The sequence below is a fragment of the Hyperoodon ampullatus genome, assembly GCF_949752795.1.
Source record: "Hyperoodon ampullatus genome assembly, chromosome: X".
Taxonomy (NCBI): Eukaryota; Metazoa; Chordata; class Mammalia; order Artiodactyla; family Ziphiidae; genus Hyperoodon; species Hyperoodon ampullatus.
In genome coordinates, this window is record NC_136913.1 from 93,818,950 (window position 1) to 93,845,973 (window position 27,024).

General features: G+C 40.2%; 1 protein-coding gene across 1 annotated transcript in view; it reads left to right on the top strand.

The window, feature by feature from the left end:
* Positions 1 to 2,064: 2,064 nt before the first annotated feature.
* Positions 2,065 to 27,024, top strand: part of VSIG1 (V-set and immunoglobulin domain containing 1) — a gene marked incomplete at both ends in the record, with an annotated part of 34,177 nt that continues 9,217 nt past the window's right edge. The window contains 3 exons of the mRNA XM_079728095.1: positions 2,065 to 2,113; positions 16,277 to 16,437; positions 24,863 to 25,061. Of these exons, the coding sequence (XP_079584221.1) occupies positions 2,065 to 2,113; positions 16,277 to 16,437; positions 24,863 to 25,061 (409 nt within the window). The remainder of the gene's footprint in view (positions 2,114 to 16,276; positions 16,438 to 24,862; positions 25,062 to 27,024) is intronic.

Sequence of the window (27,024 nt, forward strand, 5' to 3'; positions counted from 1 at the left end):
ACAGGATTTTGGGGGAGTAAGACCCTCTCTTAGGGAAGCCTAGGTACACAAGGGGCCAGTGGACCATGAGGGTGGGGGGCAGAAGGGAAGGTGGGTGACAAAGACATGTAATAGTTATTTGGGAAAAAAACGTTGCCTTGTGCTCAACCTGTGTCTTGGGAAAGGAAAGGAATGGTCTTTCTCTGCCACCTGCTGCCCCTTCTTCTCCTCCCTTACCCTACATTGCCCAGCACCCAGAATTCAAGCCAGTGCTAGACTATGCTCTGAGCAGGTTTGGGAATGAGACATCATTTATACCATTGCTTTAGCAGGAATGTGTACTCTTGGATCCAAACAATCAGCTTACCAATACATTTTGGGGCATGCCCTTTCTTAAGTTGGGAACTACTTGTATAAGACCTGGTCCCTGCCCTGGAGGGGCTCACAGCCAGTGGATTTAGGGGAGACCCCATTAATAAACAGGAGACTACTGAAGAGTAATCAGGTGCCAACTGTAGGGTATTGGATCTAAGTACAATACAGATTTATCCAAGAGGGAGCCCAGAGAGGGGCGGTTTGTGGGCTCTTCAAAACTTTCACATAGGACAGCATGACTGATCTGCACTAAGAATATGCTTAGATAGCAAAAGGAGGGAGGAGAAAGTTCTACGTAGTGATGGAATTCACCTGAAGCCAAAGTTTGGCATCAGACATGAACATGGACAGAGAAGGCTTCGAGAAGGTATCATACCTGATGAGAGCAAAATGGCTCTCTGAGGAGCAGTGGGAAATTGGCTTGGCTGAGATGAGATGGTGTCAAATAATTCCTGTGAATTAAAGTTCATAAAACATCTCACTGCAACTTGCACATATTTCATGTGACTGATGATTTAACATGACTTAAGTTCAGATGAGGTGAGGACCAGAGCCTGGAAGGCTGGAATCCAGAATAAGGACTTTGGACTTGATGAAAGAGTCCATAATGGTGTCATTGAAGATGCGTGATCAAGATTGGAGCATTGGCATGTGGCTGCTACACGGAGTGAAGGGGAAAGGAGTCAGGGAGACCATTTAGGAAGCTGCTACAGTAGGCTAGAGGCGAGGAGCTGCGTGCCTGGACCTGGATGGAAGCAGCAGACTGGAGAAGGGACAAATCTGAGAACTATTGTAGAGACAGAAACACCAGCATTTAGAGCTTGTAGGTGAATAGCCAGAGGAGGCCCTTATGTATCTCAGGGTAACGTAAGCATGAGAGCAACTTTGTTAGAAGTTCATGTTCAATTGAAGGCCTCTCATCTCTGCAGCCTGCCATTCCTTTCTAGTGAACCCCCTTTCCAAGTTAACTCTGTAGTACCTATTCAATATCCTAATTCTGCAGAAATTCAGACTCATCCAATGGAAGTCTTAAAGCATTTATTCATTCACCTGATTTTGCAAAATTAGGTGGATGAATAAATGCTATAGGGTTTCTAACTTGGAAGACAAAAGCATGCAATTCATCCTACTGCTAGGGCTTCACAAAAGTGTGACATGTCCAGAGTTTGTTCACATAAAAATGAATGCTTTCTTACTTCATGTCCGCTGTGCCCTTCCTGTGAACCCTGTCCCCTGAGAAAATCTTAGAGCACCAATTTGCTAACTTAATATGTAAAAGGTTAGTGAATCAATGCCCTGAGACTTTTATAGAAGTATTTGAAATTAAGTAGCCTTGTCAACTTTTATTTATATAGGCTCTCTTCCAATTATATCTTTTCCCCCCAAGTATAACTTTTCAATAAGATTGATTTTAAACAGTAAAACTTAGAGAATCTGTGTAAGATTGAAGAATTTAAATACGTGGGTTTATTATTAACACAGTAGCAAATATGTCAAGGAAACACGCCCCATGAAAAGTGTTTCAAAGAAACATACATCTGCTCTGAGAAAGGTCTGTACCCAATAAGTAAGCCCGAAGAGGCTTGTTTGCTTGGTTATGCCAGCAGATAAGCCTGGCAAACCTCGGTGTGACTGAAGAAGCCAGTTTGAGACTCAGCCTAGCCCAAGCGAGCTACTGGACCCTGGCTGCGCTCAGCAAACCTTGGCACGATGGTGTTCACATCTTGGAAGGTCTTTCTGATCCTAAACTGCCTTGCAGGTAAGGAAAGAATCTCCAACCGACCAAAGATCATTGGGAATAGAGTTTCTTTTTAAACTGAAATTGCAAACTTTTACATAGACTATTCCTCTCCTATGCTTAAAAGGAACTATGATTAGTATGCTGAGTAAAATAATTTTCGTAAATCTTGCTTAGCAAATATGTGCCATGCCGATATTTTGGGGGCTCAGCCTGTAAATAGAATTGTTTTATGTAGTTTCTGAATTAGGATTTTTTTCACAGGAAAATCACAGTATCTTCCTTTTTTTTTTGTTTGAAAGTTGAACAGATGAATTTACTCAGAAGCTGAAGTTTGTGCCAAGGCTACATTTTTCTCTGTTTTACTTGAGCATTTCCCTCAAACTCATTTTGATTGACTTGCTAAGCCTGGCTGGGAGTGCCTGCCGTGCTTTTACTATCTAACATTTCTTAAGAGTTGTCCTTTTCCAAGCATAAGACTGTGTTTAGGAAAATATGTGAGTGATTTATCATTGTGCACAGTATGGGTGTTTTTAGGGGGTTTGAGTGGAACAAAATTATTTTTAGAGTCAAAATGTTAATGTTGGTAGACCCAGGAGAGATCACTAATTCAGAAAAAACCCTTGGCTAGTTTTTTAAAATACCAGATACATTTTGAATCTGTTCTTATGATAAATTAGGTCCATGGTAGATACAACAAGATTGTTTACCCAAGAAATGATATTTTTAAGCCATCAGTAATATTAGGCAGTTATTAGAATGAGGTTTACTAAGCATATTTAATGACATAAGAAAATGCTCAGGATAAAATATTGAGTGAAAAAGCAGGATATACCCACATTGTTAGAATAAATTACTAGAAGGTTATATACCAAACTGCTCATGGTGATTGCCTCCAGCTGCTGGGATTATAGATGTTTTTTTATCTTATTCTCTGCCTTTTTCATATTTTCCACGGTTTCTACAAAGAATATTACACAATTTTTATAATCAGAAAAAAGTGTTACTTTTCAAAACTATATGGTATTTAGTAATAGTTCTCTAAATGTTCGTTACTGTTTAAACAAACATGTTTCATGGAGTCACCAGAAGGCAATACTGCATTTATCCAGTGATCTAACCAGGACTTAGAGCTGGAAAAAGCCGCCTTTCTCAATTTCCATCCTGGTGGGAACATATATTACTATTTTCCCTTTCCCCCAGGGATATTCATTTTAAACCTTAACTTTAGACAGTGAAAGTCTTTGTTCCTTTTAAAGAGCTTCCAGTCATTAGCTAATTGGGTCGCCCCTGGGCCTTCTGCATTAGCCCTCTAAAAATCACACCTGTAGTCAACACCTACTTCCCTATGTGACGCCTTTCTCTGGCCTATACTAGGTGCCAGTTTCAGAACAGTTGCAAGAGTGGTTTTTCACTCTAACAAACATATATATATATATATATATATATATATATATATATATATATATATAATTTTACTGATTATAAATGTAATGTAGAGAGGTTGGAAATACGGAAATGTATAAGTAAGAAAATCAAAGTCACCAGAAATCTTACCAGAGATTTGGGTGAATTTCTTATTTTTTTCCTTTGCAAGTGTATGTATTACATTACAAAATTGGGTTTATACCTTGTATACATTTTTTTATTGTTTAAAACTTACTTAGATGATGTCAGGATCTTACTTGATTATGACTTTTGGAACAAAGCCCAATCAGAGTGACCAATAAATACTTCAGAGCCTTTGTTTTTAAATTACTGTATAACTGGTTTTGTTGGTGTATAGTGTACATATACAATTTAGCTGGCCCAAAGCAAAATGTGGTAGTGTCAGTCTAGTAGATAGAATGGAAATATGGTACAATATATTATTGTTTGCTTACATAAGTATGGAAGTCAGAGAAAGAAAGAGTTCAGTAATGTATGCCTGGCATTAGTAGTGTCCATCAGTTGGTCCAGAAATGGCTGTGAGGTAACTGATGATGTTTCCATCCATGTGTAATTTGATGTCCTACCTGGACTTGTTTCCTGGTCAGGAAGAATGTCACATTTTTGCTGTCAAGCATGGTGCTTGGCACATAGTGGGCACATAGGAAAGGTTTACTGAAAGAATTAACTACCTTCCGAAATCTTGCCATGCGTGACATGGATGGGCCTTAAGGGCATTATGCAAAGTGAAATAAGTCAGAGAAAGACAAACACTGTATGATCTCACTCATATGTAGAATCTAAAAACAAAAACCTGAATTCATAGAAACAGAGAGTATAGCAGTGGTTACCAGGGGTGATGGGTTTGCGGTAATGGGGAGATGTTGGTCGAAGGGTACAAACTTCCGGTTAGAAGATGAATAAGTTCTGGGGATCTAATGTACAGCATGGTGACTATAATTGACAATACTGTATTATATGGTTGAAAGTTTTTAAGAGGGTAGATCTTAAATATTGTCACCACAAAAAAGAAAACATAATTATGTGATGTGATGGAAGTGTTAGTTAACGCTATGGTGGTAATCATTTTGAAATATATATCAAATCAACACTTTGTACAGCTTAAACTTACACGATGTTATATGTAAATCATATTTGAATAAAGGTGGAAAAATAAAAGAGTGGATTACCTCCTCAAACCCCGAACATCCAGAAATGATTTTCACTTACATATATACAATGAATTTTTTGTACAGGTAAGCATGAGAGATTTTATTTTAATGAAAACCTTTCTGCTGACTTCTAAGGAAGTTAGGTTAAATTCCACTTCAGGAAAATAATGTTAATCATAAATGTCTTCTGCAAAAGTTCAAGCATATCATTTTAGATGTTTGTAATATATATTAGTCACCTGTTGGAAAGATATGTTAATGTTGTTTCCATTCTCGGAAGGTACGTGCTATGCATTTTAATGCAGTAATATATTTGAACTTTGGTTTTGCAGTCAGGTCCATAAAGTTAGTGATCATTTGGTTATATTATTCCCTAACTCAAAAATGAAGCAATTTTACATGAAGTTGCTGGAAATTAAATCACTTCAAATGCATCAAGTCAAATAGGGCTATTTGGTATATTAGGAGAATAATAATCCCCCTACAAGCAAATGCCTTCCACATTGTAGGCATTAAATAGATGAATGAACAATCATTACCAAAACATGAGGCATTTAAAATCTTTCTAGAGTGTTGATTAACTCAAGTGTATACAACTTGGATTATTTTCCTTTAATAGTACGCACTGATTTTTAAAAGCAGGCACACATATTTCAACCATGTATGTGTTTTTTTTTTTGGGGGGGGTGTTTTTTTTAATTCAGCCAGGTCAGTGAGTGAAATTGCAATTCTGAGTTTTGTTTAAATCAGGTACTAATCTTTATTTTGCTGTTTATTCACAGTCTTGTCAAAGTGGAGATTTTTTCTGACTTTTTCAATTTTTAAATAATTTCTCAATTTAGACTAAATGAATCCAAAGGAAGGGAACATTTTTTTTTTCCTGACACACACAAAATCATTTTCAGTTTAAGACTAAATTTGTACAGTTCACTATCCACATGTGGCTATTTAAATATAAATGAATTAAAATTAAATAAAATAAGAAATTCTGTTCTTCAGTCACACTAGCCACATTTCAGGTGCTCCATAGCTACATGTGGGTAATGGCTACTGAATTGGACAGCACAGCTGTAGAACATTTCCATCATCACAGAAAGTTCTATTGGACAGTGCTGGGCTAGACAGTGGTCTCAGAGGTTTAAGTAGTGTGCACTAATTGAATGATGTGACATTTTTTTAAAGTTCATCTGGAAATATATAACTCAGCTCTGAAGTGTATTGTCATTATATTAGAGATGGACAGTTTCTGAAAACTGTCTTTTCTTCAGAATTTAAGGATTGATTATGGTGCTGAGTATTGGGAATCAGGGCAATAAAAATGGCCTGGAAATATTGCCTTGCCAATTGTTACCTATTTACAGAACAATGTGTCGTATTCTTAAAAATATATTGTCTCACAGTAGATTTGAAGGTTACCATACTTATTCTGAGGTGATATTGTTGAGCTTTTACAGATCTCAATTTACATATTTATATGTCTTCTATTAAAAATATCTTGAAAATCCCAAATCCTTGATATTCATTTGCCTCCATTCTGGTCTGTACTATTAATGGTTCCTCATGCATTGACATGGCAGGCAGAGATTGTGTCTGTCTTGTTCATTAGTATTTCCCCAGTGTTAGCACTGTTTGTGGCAGAAAATAGGTGCTCAACATATATTAGCTGATAGGCATCAAGGCTTCTTCCATGGCTTACCTTGTGTGAGAATTGTGTTTACTCTGCCTTCAGGCACCTTTGTCGAGGGTAGCCCTTAAAGGCTTTTTTGGTTTGTTTTTTGTTTTTGTTCTTTTTTTGCCTTACCTATCACAAATTATTACCATTAGCCAATCCCATAATAGATACTGGGACATAAACTAGAGGACAAAAATGATGGCCAAATAATATCTTCAAAGTCCCCTTTTTAGGGGAAAGTTTATGGGAACTTTAATGGCCACCAAACCCCCATTCTATACCTTTAATTTTGGATGCTTTAAAGACATTTGGAAGTCACTATTTGGGCATAGCCACAGATGGATTTGGCTAACTTCCAGGAGAAATTAGATGGGATTCTGAGGGCAAGAGAGAGTCACTTAGCTTTCTCCAGTGAACTTTCCATCAGAAAATGTAGCTGATTTCTGCAGGCCAATTTTGTTTTTGGGATAGGCATTATGGGAACCAGGAACACATATGGAGGAGAACATTGGGAAAGGGAAAACTGCATGGAGTTAGAAGGTGCTGCACTGGTGTCTACCCTAAAACACTTCTCTCAATTCATCAAGACATTGGTTGCCATGTAAACAGCCAACTCTGACAGAGAAGCAGCTGGACCAGATGGCCTGGCTGTGACAAAGAACATGGCTATTGAATCCAGGAAACCAGGGGTAATCAGTACAATTGTTTGTTTTTTCTTTAAAATTTTCAAAATGTTTGTTAATTCCCTGAGTTCCTTTTGCCTGACCACTGTCATTAAGAAAAAATAAAATTAAAGTCGTCTTTGGGAAGGGGGCCAGGAATTTGTCTTTCTGTACTATTTCCTCTGATCTTCCCACCATCTTTGTATCCTCATCCTGTCCCAACCTGGAAGGCAGCTAGCGTTCTCACTCTAGCCCCCCTGCAGCATAGAGAGCACCTCTTAAACTTGACCTTTTCTAATACCTGCCTGACAGTCTTATGTTCCACCCTGGAAAGCTTCTATACTCTGACTTCGCAATGGATAATAACCAGTTATTACGATGAGCCAATGCCTCTATAGTGTTACCCAAAGTATTGTCCCCTATAACATCCCTTGGGAAAATGTTTACATAGTACTAAGGATTTCAAGTACAGTGGTAGGCTGGATTTTGGGGTAGGGAGCTCTTTGGTATTCCTCCAAATCGTATGGGAAGCAGATCCTTTTCTAAGGCCAATAGTTCTCTTAGGCCCCTTTTACAATCTTAAATCTTGAGGGAGATTTCTGGTTTGGACAAAATGACATAGATCTGTGTCTCCTTGCTTCTCCCTGCTAAGCACAAGTATAAACCCTCCCTGGAAATAATGCAAGAGACAACCAAGGGAGAACTCTGAAAGACAGTAAAAAGAAAGCAAACTGGCTTGGGCCCTGGGAACTACAGAGAGGCAGGGTATCTTATGCCTCTTTACCCAAAGGAGGAAGTGGCCCCAGTCCTGGCATTTCTTGATCCTAACATAACAGCCCACAGGGAGTCCCTCTAACATCAGATGAGCTCAACACCACTGGCAAGGGGCAATCATCAGGAGACCCACCAACGATAGTAGACAAAAGAAGCAATCTCCTTCCTCACTGGGCCTGAAATTCCCTACTTTCACCTAGCGATACTGAGGAGGGAGGGTGGAACAGACAAGAGGAATGAAACCACAGAAAGTATCTGGTTCTAGAAGGCTCTTTGTCTCTCCTTCCCCACAGAGAGACACCAGGGCAGCTGGGGGTTCCAATAGGAGTGTCCTGCCATACCTGTCTCCCACTGAGAGTTACGCAGAAACCTGACCTAGGGAAATGCTTCCACATGCTCAGGCAACAGGGTCAGGGATAAATAGAAGCCCTGGTGACCCCAGATAACCAAACAGACCAAAACAACACCACAAAAATTAAACTGGCATTAGAAATATGCAAAAGTAGGCCAAGACCTGTGTGTAAAACATAAAACAAAATAAAAGTGACTGTCTGCTAAAATAAAAGATTTAAGTAGGAGTTTTCTAGCATAATAGACAAAATGCCTGTAGGTTTTGACAAATGTATAATCACATGTATCTACCATTATATTATTGTACAGAGTATTTTCAGTGCCCTAAAAATCTTCTGTGCTCCACTTATTGATGTCTTCCTCTACACCAACCCCTGTCAACCACTCATCTTTTTACTGTCTGCATAATTTTGCCTTTTCCACAATGTCATATAGTTGGAATCATACAGTGTGTAGCCTTTCCAAATTGGCTTCTTTCACTTAGGAATATGCATTTAAGGTTCCTCCATGCCTTTTCATGGCTTGATAGCTCATTTCTTTTTAGCACTGAATAATATTGTCAGTGTCTGGATGTACCACAGTTTATTAATCCATTCACTTACTGAAGGACATCTTGGTTGCTTCCAAGTTTTGGCAGTTATAAATAAAGCTGCTATAAACCTGTGTGCAGATTTTTGTGTAGACAAAAGTCTTCAACTTCTTTGGTTAAATATCAAGGAACACAATTGCTGGATAGTATGGTAAGAGTATGTTTAGTTTTGTAAGAAACCACCAAACTGTCTCAAAATGCCTGTACCATTTTACATTCCCACCAGCAACAAATGTTGCTGGTGCTCCACATCCTCATCGGCATTCAGTGTGTCAGTGTTGTGAATTTTTTTTTTAAATTAAAAAAATTTTGGCTGCGCCATGCGGCATGTGGAATCTCAGTTCCCCGACCAGGGATCGAACCTGTGCCCCCTCCATTAGAAGTGCGGAGTCTTAACCACTGGACCACCAGGGAAGTCCCCCAGTAGTGTTTTAATTTGCATTTCCCTGATGACATAAAATGTGGAGCATATTTTCATATGCTCATTTGCCATCTATATAGCACCTTTGGTGAGATGTCTCTTTAAGGTCTTTGCCATTTTTTAATCTGGTTGTTTGCTTTCTTATTATTGAGTCTTAAGAGTTCTTTGTATATTTTGGATAATGGTCCTTTATTATCTTTGTCTTCTGTAAATAGTTTCTCCTAGTCTGTGGCTTGTCTCTTCATTCTCTTGACAGTGTCTTTCACAGAGCAGTTTTAATTTTAATGAAATTCAGCTTATCAATTTTTTCTTTCATGGGTCATGCTTTTGGTGTCATCATCAAACCCAAGGTCATCTAGATTTTCTCTTATGTTATGTTGTAGGAGTTTTATAGCTTTGCTTTTTACATTTAGATCTGTGATCCATTTTGAGATAGTTTTTGTGAAATGTGTAAGTTCTATGTCTAGATTCTTTTTTTTTTTTGGCACATGGAAATCCAGTTGTTCCAGCACCATTTGTTGAGAAGATTTTCTTTCCTCCATTGTATTGCCTTTGTTCCTTTGTCAAAGATCAGTTGACTATATTTATGTGGGTCTACTTCTGGCCTCTCTATTCTGTTCCATTGATCTATTTGTCTGTTCTTTCACCAGTATTACACAGTCTTGATTACCATAGCTTTACAGGAAGTCTTTAAGTTGGTTAGTGTCAGTCCTCCAACTTTGTTTTTCTCCTTCAGTATGTGTCTTGGTTATTCTGGATCTTTTGCCTTGCCATATAAACTTTGGAATAACTTTGTTGCTATCCACATAATAACTTGCTGGTATTTTGACTGGGATTACATTGAGTCCATAGATTAAGCTGGGAAGAACTGACATCTCGGAAATGTTGAGTCTTCCTTAAACATGGAATAGCTCTCCATTTATTAATTCTTGTCTGATTTCTTTCATCAGATTTTTTTAGTTTTCCTCATACAGATCTTGTACATATTTTGTTAGACTTACACTGAAGTATTTCATTTCTGGGGGTGCTAATGTAAATTGTATTGTGTTTTTTTAATTTTAATTTTATTATAGTATAGTTGATTTACAAAGTTGTGTTAGTTTCAGGTGTACAGCAAAGTGATTCAGTTATACATATACATATATTCATTCTTTTTAAGATTATTTTCCCATATAAGTTATCTCAGAATACTGAGTAGAGTCCCGTTTATAGATAGGAAAGTGATAAAGTTTTGTACATTAACCTTGTATCCCGAAAATTTTCTATAATCATTTATTAGTTCCAGGAGATTTTTGCTGATTCTTCTGGATTTTCTACATAGGCAGTCATGTCATCTCTCATTTCCTTCACAATCTATATACCTTTTATTCCCTTTTTGTGTCTTATTGCATTAGCTAGGACTTCCAGTATGAGGTTGAAAAGGAGTGATGAAAGGGGATATCCTTGCCTTGTTTCTGACCTTAGTAGGAAAGCTTCTAGTTTTTCACCATTAAGTATGATGTTAGCTGTAGGGTTTTTGTAAATGTTCTTCATCAAGTTGAAGAAGTTCTCTGTTCCTAGTTTATTGAGAATTTTTATCATGAATGCATGTTGGATTTTGTCAAATGCTTTCTCTGAATAAATTGATATGATCATGTGATTTTTTTTCTTTAGCCTATTGCCATGATGAGTTACATTAATCAATTTTCAAGTGTTGAACCAGCCTTGCATACTTGGGGTAAACCACACTTGTTCTTGGTGTAGAATTCCTTTTATTCATTGTTGGATTTGATTTGCTAATATTTTGTTGAGGATTTTTGCATCTATGTTCATGAGAGATATTGTCCTATAGTTTTCTTGTAATGTCTTTTTCTGGTTTTAGTATTAGGGTGAGGTTGGCATCTTAGGATGAGTTAGGAAACATTCCCTTTGTTCTGTTTTCTGAAAGAGATTGTAGACAATTTGTACAGTTTCTTCCTTAAATATTTGGTAGAATTCACCAGTGAACCCATCTGAGCCTGGTGCTTTCTGTTTGGGAACGTTATTAATTATTGATTCAATTTCATTAAGAGCTATAGAATAGATATAGGCCTGTTCGGATTGTCTACTTTTTGTGTGAGTTTTGGCAGATTGTGTCTTTCAAGGAATTGGTCCATTTCATCTAAGTTTTCAAATTTGTGGGCATAGATTTGTTCCTAGCATTCCTTTATTATCCTTTTAATGTCCATGGTACCTGCAGTGATGGCCCCTCTTTTATTAGTAATTTGTGTCCTATGTATTTTTTTCTTAGTTAGCCTGGCTAGAGCCTTAACAATTTTCTTTATCTTTTCGAATAACCAGTTTTGGTTTCATTGGTTTTCTCTATTGATTTCCTGTTTTCAATTTCATTGATTTCTCCTCTAATTTTCATTATTTCTTTTCTTTAAAAAATTTTATGAAAGTATAGTTGATTTATAATATTGTATTAATTTCTGCTGTGTAGCAAAGTGATTCAGTCATGCATATATATATTCTTTTCCATTATGATTTATCACAGGATACTGAATATAGTTCTCTGTGCTATACAGTAGGACCTTATTGTTTATTACTCTTCTTTTTCTAGTTTCCTAAGGAACAAGCTTAGATGATTGATTTTAGAGCTTTCACATTCAGTGTTGTAAATTTCCCTCTAAGCACTGCTTTGGCTGCATACCACAAATTTTGGTAAGTTGTATTTTCCTTTTCATCTAGCTAAAAATATTTTAAAATTTCTCCTGAGTTTTCTTCTTTGACCCATGTGTTATTTTGAAGTGTGTTGTTTAATCTCCATGTGTTTGGGGACTTTTCAGTAATTTTTTTTGTTATTGATTTCTACTTTATTTTCATTGTGGTCTGAGAGCAGACACTGTGTGACTTCTTTTAAATTTGTTAAGGTTTGTTTTATGGCCCAGAATCTGGTCTATCTTGGTGAGTATTCATAGTGTTTTAAAAGTGCATCTCTTTGTATAGAACACTCTACCCCAAAACAGCAGAATGCACTTTTTTTCCTCCAAGCACCACAGAACACTTACCAAAATAGACCATAGGCATGGCCATATAACAGACCTCAACAACTTTAAAACATTTTAAATTATACAGTCTGTTCTCTGAGCACAATGAAATCAAACTAGAAACCAAGAACAGAAAGACAACAGGAAAGTCTCTAAATACTTGAAAATTACACAACACACTTCTAAATAATCTGTGGATCAAAGAGAAAGTCTTAAAGGAAATTTAAAAAATATATATAGAACTGAATGAAAATGAAAATATAACATATAGACAAATGTAACATGCAGCTAAAGCAGTGCTGAGAGAGAAATTTATAACACTAAATGCTTACATTTGAAATGAAGAAAAGTCTCAAGTCGCTAACTGAAGTTCCGACATCAAGGAACTAGTAAACGAAGAACAAAATAAACCCAAACAAGCAGAAGGAAGGAAGTAATCAAGAGTTGAAATCAATGGAAATTAAATAGGAAAACTATAGAGAAAATGAAATGAAATGAAAATCTGGTTCTTTGAAAACAATTGATAAACCTCTAGCAAGACTGGTAAAAATAAAAAGATAAGACACAAATCATCAATATCAGAAGTGAAATATGGGATATCACTATATATCTTGCAGTCATTAAAGATATAAAAAGGGAATACTATGAACAATTTTACATTCATATATTTGACGACTTCTTAGAAGAAATGGATCAACTCCTCAAAAACAACAAACTACTAAAACTCACCCAATATAAAATGTATAAGCTGAATATCCCTATAATCATTAAAGAGATTGAATTCGTAATTCAAAAACTTCCTGAAAAAGAAATTGCCAGGCCTAGACACTTTCACTGGATAATCCTACCAAATGTTTAAAAAATAATTAACAACAATTTTACACAATCTTTTCCAAAAAATAGAAGAGGAGGGAACATTTCAAACTCATTTTTGAGGCTGGTATTAACCTGATACCAAAACCAGACAAAGACAGTACAAAAATAGAAAACTACAGACCAATATCTCTCATGAATTTAAACTCAAAATCCCTCAAGAAAACACTAGCAAATTGAATCCCACGGTGTTTAAAAGGAATTCTACCCAAGTGGGATTTATTTAAGGTATGCAAGGTTGGTTCAATATTCAAAAACATTCAGTGTAATCTCTCATATCAACAGGCTAACTTAAAAAAAAAAGAGTATATCAATTGATACAGAAAAAGTACCTGACATGGGCTTCCCTGGTGGCGCAGTGGTTGAGAGTCCGCCTGCCGATGCAGGGGACACGGGTTTGTGCCCCGGTCCGGGAAGATCCCACATGCCGCGGAGTGGCTGGGCCTGTGAGCCATGGCCGCTGAGCCTGCACGTCCGGAGCCTGTGCTCCGCAACGGGAGAGGCCACAACAGTGAGAGGCCTGCGTACCACAAAAAAAAAAAAAAAAAAAAAAAAAAAAAGTACCTGACAAAATCCAACACCCATTCATGAAAGAAAAAAAACAAAAAAAACAAAACAAAGAACCCAAAACCTCTTAGCATGTTAGGAATAGACGATGTGTTAGTTTCCAAAAGCTGCTGCAACAAATTGCCATAAAATGGGTGGCTTAAAACAGACAAATTTATTCTCTCACAGTTCTGGAGGCCAAAATTCCAAAGTCAAAGTGCTGGCAGAATTGATTCTGGAGAATCCGTGCCATGCCTTTCTCCTAGCTGGCTGCTAGCAATTCTTGGTGTTCCTTGGCTTGTATATGCATCACTCCAATTTCTGACTCCATCTTCACATGGCCTTTCCTTCTATGTATCTGAGTGACAAATCTCACTGCCCTTGTTCTTATAATGACAGCAGTCATTGGGTTTAGGCCCCATCTTAAATCCAGGGTGATCTATGTCATCATTAATTACATTGCAAAGACCCTGTTTCCAAGTAAGATCACATTCACAGGCACCAGGGATTAGCACTTGTTCGTATCCTTTTGGGGGCCCCAATTCAACCCATGGCAGGAGAATTCCCTTAACTTGATAAAGAACATCTACAAATATCCTACAGCTAACATTGTATTTAATGGTGAAATACTGAATGCTTTTCCCCTAAGACTGGGAACAAGGCAAGGATGTCTACTTTCTCAACTCTCTTATTCAATAAAATACTGGAAGTTATAGCTGCTGTAATAAGGCAGTAAAAATTAATTAAAGACATACAGATAGGAAAGGAAGAAATAAAGTTCGCTCTACCCAACAAAAGACTGGCATCTAGGTTGTATAGAGAACTCTCAAAATTCAACAGTAAAAACTTAAGCAATCAGAAAATGAGCAAAAGACATGAAAGACATTTTGCTGAGGAAGATATACAAATGGCAAATAATCACAGGAAAAGTTATTTAGTATCATTAATTTGCATTAGGGAAATGCAAATTAAAACCACAATAATATAAAAATGCAAATTAAAACCACAATAATATAAAACCACAATAATATATTACTACGCACCTATTAGAATGGCTAAATTAGAAAATAGTGACAACACCAAATGCTGATGAGGATGTGGAGAGGCTGAACCACTCATACACTTTGGAAAACAGTGTGGCTGTTTTTTGCTTTTACTTTTAATAAAACTAAACATGTAACTACCATCTAACCCAGCAATTGCACTCTTGGGAATTTATCCCAGAGACATGGGAATTTATCCTCATACAAAAATCTGTACATGAGGCTGGTATTAACCTGATACCAACCTGTTTGTTGGAGTTTTATTCAACTGCTAAAAACTAGAAACAACCCAGATGTCCCTAAATGGGTAAATGGTTAAACAAGTCGTGGTACATACATACCATTGAATGTTACTAAGCAATAAAAGGCAATGAACTACTGATACACACAACAACTTGGATGAATTCCTAGGTAATTATGCTGAGTGAAAAAAAGCTAATCAGCAAAAAGGTTACCATGCTTCCATTTATGTAACATTTATGAAATGACAAAATTTTAGAAATGGAAGACAGATTAGTGGTTGCCAATGCTTAGGATCAGGGATGGGGTACAGGAGGGAGGTGCGTGTGATTATGGAAGGGAAATATGAGGGATCTTTGTGGTGGTGGACTGTTCAGTATCTTGACTGTGGTTGTGGATACACAAACCTACACATGTGATAAAATTGTGTAGAATTAAATGCATACACACACAGTATTACAAGTAAAACTGGAGAAACCTGAGATGAATAAAATCAGTGGACTGTATCAATATCAGTGTCCTGGTTGTGATATTACACAGTAGTTTTACAAAATAAGCTACCACGCGGGTGCTGAGTAAAGTGTACATGGGATCTCCATCTTATTTCTTAGAATTGCGTGTGAATCTACTATTATCCCAATAAAATTTTCAATTAAATATTGTTGAGGGCCCAAAAGACTTTTTGCTATGTAGGTTATTTCTATTTCTATTTATTGTATTAGAAAGTAAAACTAAAAGAAAGTTAAACACAAAAATACACAAACATGCATTCCATTAGCCACTAGATGAATATCATTACTTGTCATGTAACTGCTGGAACACTCCGTTGTACACTCATGAGAAGATGAGAGTGAAAAAATAACAACTTAGTATTATTATGAACATTATTTTGATCTTGTAGCCTCTCCAAAATGGTCTCAGGGTTAGGATGACCAACTCATCTAGTTTTACTGGGACTTTCCTGGTTTAAGCACTGAAAGTCCTGACAAAACCAGTATAGCTTGCCTGAAACTCACCTGGTTTTAAAACTGAAAGTGCCATATCTACAGAACCTCATCAGCCCTGGGCAAACTGAATTGGTTGTTATCCATACTCATGGACTTTTTGGGTCCTTGGACAACACTTTAAGAACCTCTTTGTCAGGCCATCCTTACACAGAAGAAATTCCCAGTTCAGTGTTATTACCTCACCATCACATAGGAGTTGAACATCTTCATATTGTAATTTGTTAGAAACTCCCCTACCCCATGCCAGTTGCTTGCTCGACTTTCCTATATGGTTCATTCTACATTCTCCTTACCTTGGATTCCTCAAATAAGATGTCATTGAAAGTGTTTTGTAATGAAAAAAAAATGTCATCAGAATGTGAGTGTGTACCATCGTTTTTTTATGATTATCTTTTCAGGTCCAGTTCGTGGAGTGCAAGTGACCATCCCAGACGGTTTTGTGAATGTGACTGTTGGATCTGATGTCACTCTCATCTGCACCTACACCACCACTGTGGTCTCACTGGACAAGCTTTCCATCCAGTGGACATTCTTCCATAAGGAGTCACAGCCAGTTTCTGTAAGAACTTCTTCCCCCTAAACTCCTCTCCTTTGGTAGTTCTGACATAAACTGTTGGGGTCAGTGTGAGAAGAAGGAATGGTAAGCCAGTGGCAACAGGAGCAGAACCTCAGATACAAGGGGTTTGAAGATAGCTGTTTGTGGAAGATTATCATCTAAGTGACTTGGCTTTTGTCCTCTCCTCATATTCAGTTACAGCCTGTTATCTTAATTCTGTGTAGGTCAACATCAACTATATCATGTATTCTAGAGTAGACAGGAAGGGTCTTTCTCACAGGTGAAATGAGCAGTAGTTCTGAAAGGGCCTCTCCCATCCCCCAAATCTCTCCCTATTATTTCCAGAAAACCCCAGTTCAAATATATGTCCTAGTTGATCTGCAAATCTCTGTCAAACTTAATGTCTGGGCTCTGCCTATCAAGTGAGCTAGCTCATTGTGACAGACTGAGTCCTGATGGAATGAGACTCTCCAGGTGGGTGGATAAGGGCAAAGTAGTAATGAACCTTGGGTAATAAAAGGCATCTGGAGGCTAGAGGATAAGGGACAGGAGGGGAGGCTAGGGTCTGGGGAAGAGGTTGCTGGAGGAGGGTGGGTGAAAGTCAAAGGAGGAGGATGATTCTACTTGCAAGCTGCCTATTCCCAGAATTTTTTCATCTGGCCTTAAGGGTAATGCCTTCTTTAAATTAGTCCAGGGACTAAAATTGTATACTCAAAAGTATGTGTGTGTGTGTGCACGTGTAGGCACGTGTACGCATGTGCATGCACTCATGCATGTGAGTGTGCAAGCATGTATGCCAACACATATCCCTTGAGGGAAAATGTCTGTAGCTTTCATCAGATTTTCAAAAGGATGTATGATCCAAAACAAGGAGTTCAGAGAAGAGACAAATCAGTGTGGTTTGGATATAGTGGAGTTGGGCCTTGAAGGAAAGCAAGGGTTCTGATTCTAGAAAGACAGAGGGAGAGGCGAGTTGAGCGGGCTAGAGGAGGCCCAAGGGCAGACGTGGAGAAGAAGGAGGGCCAGTGTCTCTTCAGCCATCACTGGTCTTTTGGTCTTTTGTCTTTACTAAAGGTCCTGAACATTTGTTTATCAGGAAACATCGTTCAAGAGGAGACTATCAATGCCACCCTCTAGTGAAAGTTCAACAATTTTGCTCAGTACTGGTTACCTTAGACAAATATCTGAATCACTCTGTGCCTCTCTTCAAAATATGGTAGAATAGTAATATTCTTCTACATGGGCAGTACACCATCTAGCATTCAGTTCTCAGATCCACCCACTTCTGATCAAACACAGCACAGCCCATGCCTCGGTAGTGAGGGTATGAAGGAAAAGGCAGTCAGTCAGTGTCTAAAAATGGTGCATGCAAGAGATGCTTGGCAAAGATGTAGTTGGATCTGTCAGGCAAGAACACCTGTACTGGACCCCTTCATTGTTTGGGGTCTCTAGGACAATGGCACCAGCTTTTAGGAGTGGGATGGGAGGGTCTGAGTTTGGTAACAATTCAGATGAGCACAAGCCCCTGGCAAAGCTGGGATAGTCTTGAGTTTGCCTTCTCATGCTCATGTCTGGAATTCCTTTCAGCTTCCTCCGAAAGGCTTTGGGAACTGTGGCTGCCTTGAGCAGGGCAGTGGTCAACTCTTGTCATAAGTTCATCTTCTTTTCCTCCCCCAAGATCATTGTGTTAAAGGAGTAGTTGACTCCAAGACCCAGTATTTCTCAGTACCCAGGAGAGAATATCATCTCTTACTGATTATCCCCTCCATGTGGTTCCTTTGTGAATGGGGGCTATGGAAGTATGCCATAAGTCTTCTGACCAGGAGCCAGGGTATTCATTAGCATGGTCTTTCTCTTAGAGAAGCCCTCCTCTCAGAAGACATGGACAGATTCAGATAGTCAGTCCCTCAGCAGGGAGTCACAGCTGAAGCCTCTAGGCCCCAGAACAGGCAGGCTAGCATAGAAGTTTTGGTTCCCCTCTGATCACATGAATGGCCTCTTCTTCCATCCAGCTAGTCACTGGTAAAAGTACAGAGACTTCACCTGCCCATGAACAGAACAGGCATTGACCCTACTTAGCATGAGTCTCTCAAACAACACTTACTCTTCTAGAAGAGCCACGGTGGAAGAAACCCTGTGCCATCCTCATCTTTCTAACACACATATAATGTGGACAACTTCTTTCTAGAACCTAGTACCTTTATATTCCATGGCTGCTCAGATCCTTCCAACTTGGCCTCTGCAGATAGCATTATATCAAATGCTTTTCAGATGTTGGTGGGGTGAGGGTGCTTCATCTTCTCAGGGGCATTTGAAAATGAGAGGAGTATTGGTTTAAGTGTTATAAATGGGAGTCACTACCGGCATTTAGTGGGTGGTGTCTAGAGAGGCTTAATGTCTTGCAATATGTAGGAGAGACCCACACAGGAAAGAATTGTCTGCCCCAAATGCCAGTGTGGCTCCCACTGAGAAACACTCCAAGTTCTTCTCTTCCCACCACCCCTTCCCATCAAAGTTTATCTATTCTGTGTCACATTCCCTCAGGTGTCTATTCTTGTTAAATCTGATAAATTAATGTAATGCTAAGGTGTTAAGGACTGGTGATCGTTCACTTTGTTCTATCCCAAAGAAAATAATTTAAGCAGAATCCTTTCATGCTTCAAAGAAGCAGTTTGGTTGGCGGGTGTCTCAGGCAAATGGCAGGCTGGGAAGGGAGTGGTTTGGAGGGAGGGAAGCCTTCCTTTTGGTGTTATATTCCTTCCACGTGCAATCCCAGCCCCCCTATGCAGTCTAGAGAAAATTCTGGGCTTGAGACCATTGCCACTCTACACTCCTCACCTCCCATGGCTAGCGCCTTTATGAACAGTGCAGGAAAGCAAGAAGCTGGAAGGGAAAGAATGGGTGGTTTGCTGTGGACTTCCATGCCCTCCTCATTTCCAAAATGTACCCACAAAGCAGCTCTGGAGGCTAAAGGCATTTATTAACTCCAACTCAGACTCAAACAGAAAGCAGACTGAATTCTTTCAACCCTTCTTGTTTATACTCCAGCTTCTAGTTACAGAGCAGTGCCACAAAGCTGAGGGGAAAGAAATCTTTTTGGACAAATCTGGCTCCCAGCTGCGTGGCCTCCTGTGAATAGGAACTTGGCACAGTAGGAAGAGAAAGGCTGTCATTGCAGCTGGCAGCCATCGAAGGCCTCATGCGGTGAACCCACTCGGCATGGGAAGCATCATGCCAATGAATAGCAGCAACTGGCAGGAGAAGGGTTGGGTTGGAGTAGTGGATGGGATGGCCCCAAGAGGGGAAGGTTGCCTGGGAGTCATCTTCCTCGTCTAAGGCAGGGCTATGAGTGCTGTGTTAAGGTATTCAGCGGGAATCGGGAGGTCTGGATTCTAGGTCTGACTACAAATTGTGTGACCTTGGGAAGATCACTTGCTCTACTGGGGCCTCAGTGTCCTTTTCTGTAATAGAGGAGGATGAATCAGAGGTTGCAAACTGGCAGCCTCTGGGCCTGATTTGGCCAGTGGATGCATGTTGGTTGGCCAGCCCAGTATTTTGTTCGTTTCCACAGTTTGAAAGCCTTGTTTGTCTTGGCTCTCCAGTTCACCACAGTTCCCACTATCCTCCATGATCTTACCACTACCCACAGGCCCCTCCCAGCCATTTCCCATATGTCCAATATCCAGCTGGTTCCTGAAGGCTCTTCAACTTTAGCAACCATGAGCTAAGTTATCTCTAAGGGGCTCTTATAACTAATGTGCTATTATGTCTCCACATGTCAGCCTCTAACATCACCAAGGGGCAGGAAGAGAGGACCTTGGGAGGAAAGTGGGGCAGTCTGTCATGAACACAGCCACAAAGGGCAAGTGGGCCAAAGAATGAACAAGCACCACTTAAGGGAACACTTGCATGGGTTTTCTTAAAGCTGACTTGCCAGCCCCCAAATCACCACCCCCAAAGGATGCAGCCTGTTGAACTTCCATGGCTTTTCCTGGACCTCAATTGCTTTGATCTCTAAATTGACAATATACTTTCTTTGAAAAGTGTACAAGACTCACAGGATCATGGGCCGGGATTTGGCCACCGTTCAGCTTTGATTTCTAAAAGGGTTATTCTTTTGTGGAAAATCGAACCAAGTTTCAGTCCTTCCTGTGTGATTAGATAAGTGGCTTCAGGAAAGCATTTCATTTTGTTTCTCTTTACAAGGACAGTGTGACAGTGTGGACTTCCCCTAACAGAAAGCCCCTCCATTTGTGTGTCTGGCTGCTGACTGGCCCTGGGGACTTTCCTTCTCACACAGCACCCTGAGGCCAAGGCCTTTCCCTTTTAGGTCTCCATGTTACACCTCCTTACCTCCATTTCTCTCCCAGATACCTCCAGTATTATTTGTGCGAGGGCAGGATATATTAGGCTACACTGCGAGGAGCAAGGATAGAAGGGTTGGTGAAGGTCCTTTTTTTTTTTTCTGATACACGGGCCTCTCACTGCTGTGGCCTCTCCCGTTGTGGAGCACAGGCTCCGGACACGCAGGCTCAGCGGCGCTCCGGACACGCAGGCTCAGCGGCCATGGCTCACGGGCCCAGCCACTCCGTGGCATGTGGCATCTTCCTGGACCAGGGCACGAACCCGTGTCCCCTGCATCGGCAGGCGGACTCTCAACCACTGTGCCACCAGGGAAGCCCCAAAGAGACCAAGTTTTTTTTTTTTTTTTGCGGTACGCGGGCCTCTCACTGTTGTGGCCTCTCGCGTTGCGGAGCGCAGGCTCCAGACACGCAGGCTCAGCGGCCATGGCTCACGGGCCCAGCCACTCCGTGGCATGTGGCATCTTCCTGGACCAGGGCACGAACCCGTGTCCCCTGCATCGGCAGGCGGACTCTCAACCACTGTGCCACCAGGGAAGCCCCAAAGAGACCAAGTTTTTTTTTTTTTTGCGGTACGCGGACCTCTCACTGTTGTGGCCTCTCGCGTTGCGGAGCGCAGGCTCCAGACGCGCAGGCTCAGCGGCCATGGCTCACGGGCCCAGCCGCTCTGCGGCATGTGGGATCTTCCCGGACCGGGGCACGAACCCGTGTCCCCTGCATCGGCAGGTGGACTCTCAACCACTGCGCCACCAGGGAAGCCTGGTGAAGGTCCTTTTTGTCGGGAAGTTACAAGTCCAGGGCCTCATGACTTATTTTCTCATTGATTCCCGGCTGACCGTGAGACTTTTACAATGTGGCTTCTTTTCATGTCCTAGTCCTGACCTAAAACACATTCTCTTGGCCCCCTGCTTTCTGCAGATATAAAGTCCTTTCAACTAGATCCTCTGGGACTTACTGTGGGCCATAGGCAGGACTGATGTATCTCCTTGTGATGTCATCAGGCTTCAACATAAAACAGGCCGACCTACCCTCAGTCCTCCTAGGAGCAGGGGAAGCGGCCAGATGTCTAAATTGTAAAGGGCTTCCTTGATAGAACACAGGCTGCGTTCCAGGTAAGAGTCCACAGGACCGCAAATTGTTAATTAGAAAGTAAATAAGGCCAGCGCTGGCTAGTGAAATGGAAAGCCGGATATCTTGGATGTCAACTCACATGAAGGTAATAGACCTTTGACAAGTTGAACTTCCTCCCGGCCTACTTGAATACCTTAGGTAACACTGGCTTTCCAGTTTGTAAGTCAAACAAGACCCCTCTGGGGCAAAAGTTTGTGATTTCAGTCGGCATGAATGCACGAATTGAATTATAAATGGTTCATTTAGGGCAGAAAAGAAAGCTAGTTGATGTTAGAGAACAGGAGGAGAGAGACAAGTTGTTTTCTCCTTAAATATACTCTTTTCTTTGAATTTTCCATCAGAATCTCCGTTTCTGTGTTAGTTTAAAAGTATATTGGCTTTCTACCTGAGGGAGAATACATTTGAATTTATCTAGACAATATCTTTTGGTTTACTGATTGCCTTCCCTCTCATTAGCATGTTAATGTAAAAAGCACTGGACAAGGAATTAGAAGAACTACCTTCTTGACCTGGTCTAACTGTTAACTTTGTGTGTCTTTTTTTAACCTCTTTGGGCTTCAGTCTCTTCTGTAAAGTGAGGAGAGTGAATTAAATGAACCATAAGTCTCTTCTAGTAGATTTTATGAAATATTAATTGCCATTGGACTAGGGCAATCCCAGTTTATTGAATAATAAAAAACAATCACTGGAATTATACACATTTATATGAAACTAGCAAAGAGTGTAAATAGACTTTGTGTATTATGAAGGGACCTCAGGGATCACCTAGTTCAGTGATTCCCAAAGTTTAGTCATTCATGTCTCATCTTCATGATTTGTGTCATATTTGTGTATTACCAACACTAGTAACTATTTAATGTTGTTTTCTCTATTGACTTGTTTTTTTTTTTTTTTTTTTTTTTTTTTTTTTTTTTGGCTGCACCACGCAGCTCATGGGATCTTAGTTCCCTAACCAGAGATTGAACCTGGGTCCAGTAGTGAAAGTGTTGAGTCCTAACCACTGGACCACCAGGGCACTCCCTGACTTGGTTTTTAAAAGTCTTAAAAATGTCTGCCTTAGTTTCACTGTAAGTAATAATATCCATGAAGTCACAGATTTGATGTGATAGCTAGGTCTCTAATACACATTACATTTTTAAAGTTTTCAATTTCTTGCCACCTAAAATCAACTTGTCGGCTTATGCTTAGGGAGTACATATCATACTTTAGAGAACACTACTCTGGTTCCTCATTCAGATGTAGAAACTAAAGTTTGGAGAGATTAAATAACTTTGTTTCTTATTGCAAAGTAGGTTGCCATGTAGACATGAGGAGAGGCTACTTCCCCCATGTCACAGTCAGAGGTCCAGCATGGCTAAAATCTAGGTCTTATGGAAGCAACCTAAGTGTCCATCAACAGAAGAATGGATAAAGAAGATGTGGCACATATATACAATGGAATATTGCTCAGCCATAAGATGAAATGAAATTGAGTTATTTGTAGTGAGGTGGATGGACCTAGGGTCTGTCCTACAGAGTGAAGTGAGTCAGAAAGAGAAAAACAAATACCGTATGCTAACACATATATATATGGAATCTAAAAAGAAATCGTTGTAAAAAACCTAGGGGCAGGACAGGGGTAAAGACATAAAGACACAGATGTAGAGAATGGACTTGAGGACACGGGGAGGGGGAAGGGTGAGCTGGGACGAAGTGAGAGAGTGGCATGGACTTATATACACTACCAAACGTAAAATAGATAGCTAGTGGGAAGCAGACGCATAGCACAGGGAGATCAGCTTGGTGCTTTGTGACCACCTAGAGGGGAGGGATAGGGAGGGTGGGAGGGAGACACAAGAGGGAGGGGATATGGGGATATATGTATACATATAGCTGATTCACTTTGTTATAAAGCAGAAACTAACACACCATTGTAAAGCAATTATACTCCAGTAAAGATGTTAAAAATAAATAAATAAATAAATAAAACCCAGGTTTTCTTACTCCTAGACCAGGCCTCTTTCCATCACACCATGCTGCTTCCACAGTTAGCATTATGATCTGAATATCCATATTCTTTAACAGAGATGGGACTATAATCAAGATCTTTCTTAAATCTAGTAAATAATAATAATAATAATAATAAATAAAACTTTATGGCTTTGGGTGAGTCGTTTAATCTCTGTGTTTGAGTGCCCTTATTTGTCTAAAAGCAGTAATAATTCCAGTTCTGCCTCCTGCCATGTGGGGAGAAAGGTAGTAACTACCGTTGACCAAGCACTTCCTAGGCCCTTGGCTAAGTTACTTTGCTTCATCCTCGCACCACCACTATGAAGCGATGGGGCCAGATGGTTTCTCAGGAGCCTCTCTGTTCTGAAATGTTATTCTTCTAGCAAACAGGATGAACTCAGTTTTGCTTACCCAAAGGAATATGCATGTAAGGAGCGTGAATATTCTTTTAGGGAAATCAGATATTCTAGATAATCCCACTGGGTAAAGTAAACCGAAATCAAAAATGTTTATCAAGTAGGAAAGACGATGGTTTTGGTTTTCCCATCAGACGTTTGTGTCCTATAATAATGAGTTTCCTCCAAGTAGACTCATCAGGTGAGCATCTTGATCTGTTAGCCTAAAGCTTAGGAGTTGAATCCTGTCAGCTCCAGCTGCCTACTGTCTATAAGATATGCATATCTTCCTGCCCTGATGACATCACAGAGCTGCTTTGAGCACAAATGAGGTCGCGGCTGTGCAGTGCTGTGAGAAAGCTAAAGTGTCCCACTGAGCTGAGAAACTTTTGCCACAGGGACCTGTTCCTTACGGGGGGCAGGGGGAGGGGGATACTGCTTCATTTTTCATTCAATGTCAAAGTAGGTAACACTGGATAAGGGGAACTTCCACGTAGCTTATCCTAGCCCCTGACGCTGTCCAGTTCTCATTTCTGTCATTTTCTGTCCTAGATTTACTATTTTGGAGGTGGACAAGCTACAGCCATCGGGCAATTTAAAGATCGCATTGTAGGGTCCGATGCTCCAGGTAACGCATCCATCACTATTTCGCATATGCAACTAGCAGATAGTGGCATCTATGTCTGCGATGTTAACAACCCTCCTGACCTTTCCGGCGAAAATCAAGGCACCCTCAACGTCAGTGTGTTAGGTATGGACAATTTTTTCTGCTTTTTCTCTTCTTGGAGCAACTTAGGAATTGAATGAGCTAGGGCAGTGAGTTATTGGTACCAATTAAGTCCCAGGGTAAATATCCTCCCTGCTCCTTTTATTATCGGGAAAATAAAGACACACCACAAACCCAACCCACAGAGTAACACTGAGAAATCACTCATAAAACATGTTGAAACAATTGTCAAACCAAAAGAGCTGCCAACATGACAGATAGCAATAGATGACCACTTCCTGGATCCCTGTCTCTGAAGGATGTGATGAGAACAGATGGGAAATTGTACAGTCCCACTATATGATTTCTAGCAACTCTTTCAGAGGGAACCTCCAATTAGGGCCAGTCTGACCTGGGGGAAACAACTGTCAATTTGTTACCTCTCCAAAGCCAGCCACAATTCCCACCATTAAATCATTCTGTGGAATAAAGGCAGATGGATCCCTCTCTAAAATATTAATGCTATTTGGAAAAAAGAAAGAGTTGAGAATTAATTTATTTATACACAAATATTCAGTATGTGACATGGGGCAAGTCATATCTGCTCTTAAATGAATTTGGAGTGGTTCATTTATGCAGCATTTATTGAGTGCCTGCTTTGTGCCAGGAGCCAGGATGGAGGCATGGTTTCTGCTCTTGGGGAAGTTCACAACTTTGGTGATTCTTAGGGATCCTTCCAATCTCTGTCTGAGAGGACAATGGGAGTTTTGCCCCTGTCTGTATGCCTAGCAGGTCCTGTCTGCAGGCCTTCAGATGTACTGAAGGGAGGGATGAAAGGGCTGTCAACCTTCACCAACTAACCAGTTGAGCTAAGGGCTCTCCCACTTCTAAGTAACCCAAATGGAGCTTATCTAGCCGTTGCTGCTCTTGAGCTGTGTACAACCATCACCGGAAAGGAGGAACTAGATCAAACCAGTGACTTGATAATTGAGTAGCTTTGAAAAGCCACAATTGGTAACAAGGTGCACACCCTAGGAGGACTGCCCAGAACTGTCTGAGCTTGCTGCCCAGGTGATGCCTAAAAAGAACCAACTATTTTCTGTGAGGTTTGCTACTGCATCTACCCACCTGGAAAAGAAGAAAAGGTAATCAAGAGCTGATTTCTAGGAACGGGATAACTCCATCATGTTTTTATTTTGCTGTACCCTGTGCTAGGCTTTGGGGTAAAGGGGATGACAAGAGAAGTATACACAAGCCCTTTCCTGGGAGAGTTGTTGTTCCAGTGTGGAATAGATGCTAGCACACCAGGCTGGGAGTCAGAAGACCTAGGTTCTAGCTCTTACTCTGCTACTCAGTGGCCTCAGACAAGTCAGTCCACCTTTCTCTGGCCATTTTGAGATGGGGTTGAAATTCCTGCCCTGTCATATTATCATTATGAGAATCAAATGATATGCTGGAGACTCAGTGTTCATAGAATTTGAGGGATTAGTCCTCTAACGGTTTTCTGTTACTCCCTGGCTCTGGGTTGTCCTTCTGACCAGAAACAACCTAAAGAAGCCAAGCCTGTTTTTCTCTGAGCTTGGAAATAGCCCTGAGGTAAAGTTAGGGTGGTTAATATTCTTAAACTTAAAGTTCAGAGAGTCCCCAGTCAACTTCCATAAGAAGTTGAGGGTCATTTCCTCTCTAAATTGTTTTTTCCCATGAGTCTTTGGGTCAGTTGTTCCTGCAATGACTGTGTCATGACTTTTCCTTAAGCATCCAGTATCCAGGTAAGATAAGAGACAGAAGGCTCTGTGGATTTCTTTGTTTGGGAACTCTCAAAATCCTATTTTTATCAATTAGGCTAAGAACAAAGGCATTCCACAAATTTATGCTTTCTGGAAATTTTGAGACTGATAATTTCCTCTAAACATTGCAGAGGCTGTTTGCAGTTCTCAAATTCTATTGCACATGAGTGCCTGTTCTGCTTGTCCTGACTGAGGGGTGGGGCATGGTAGGGGCAAGTGTG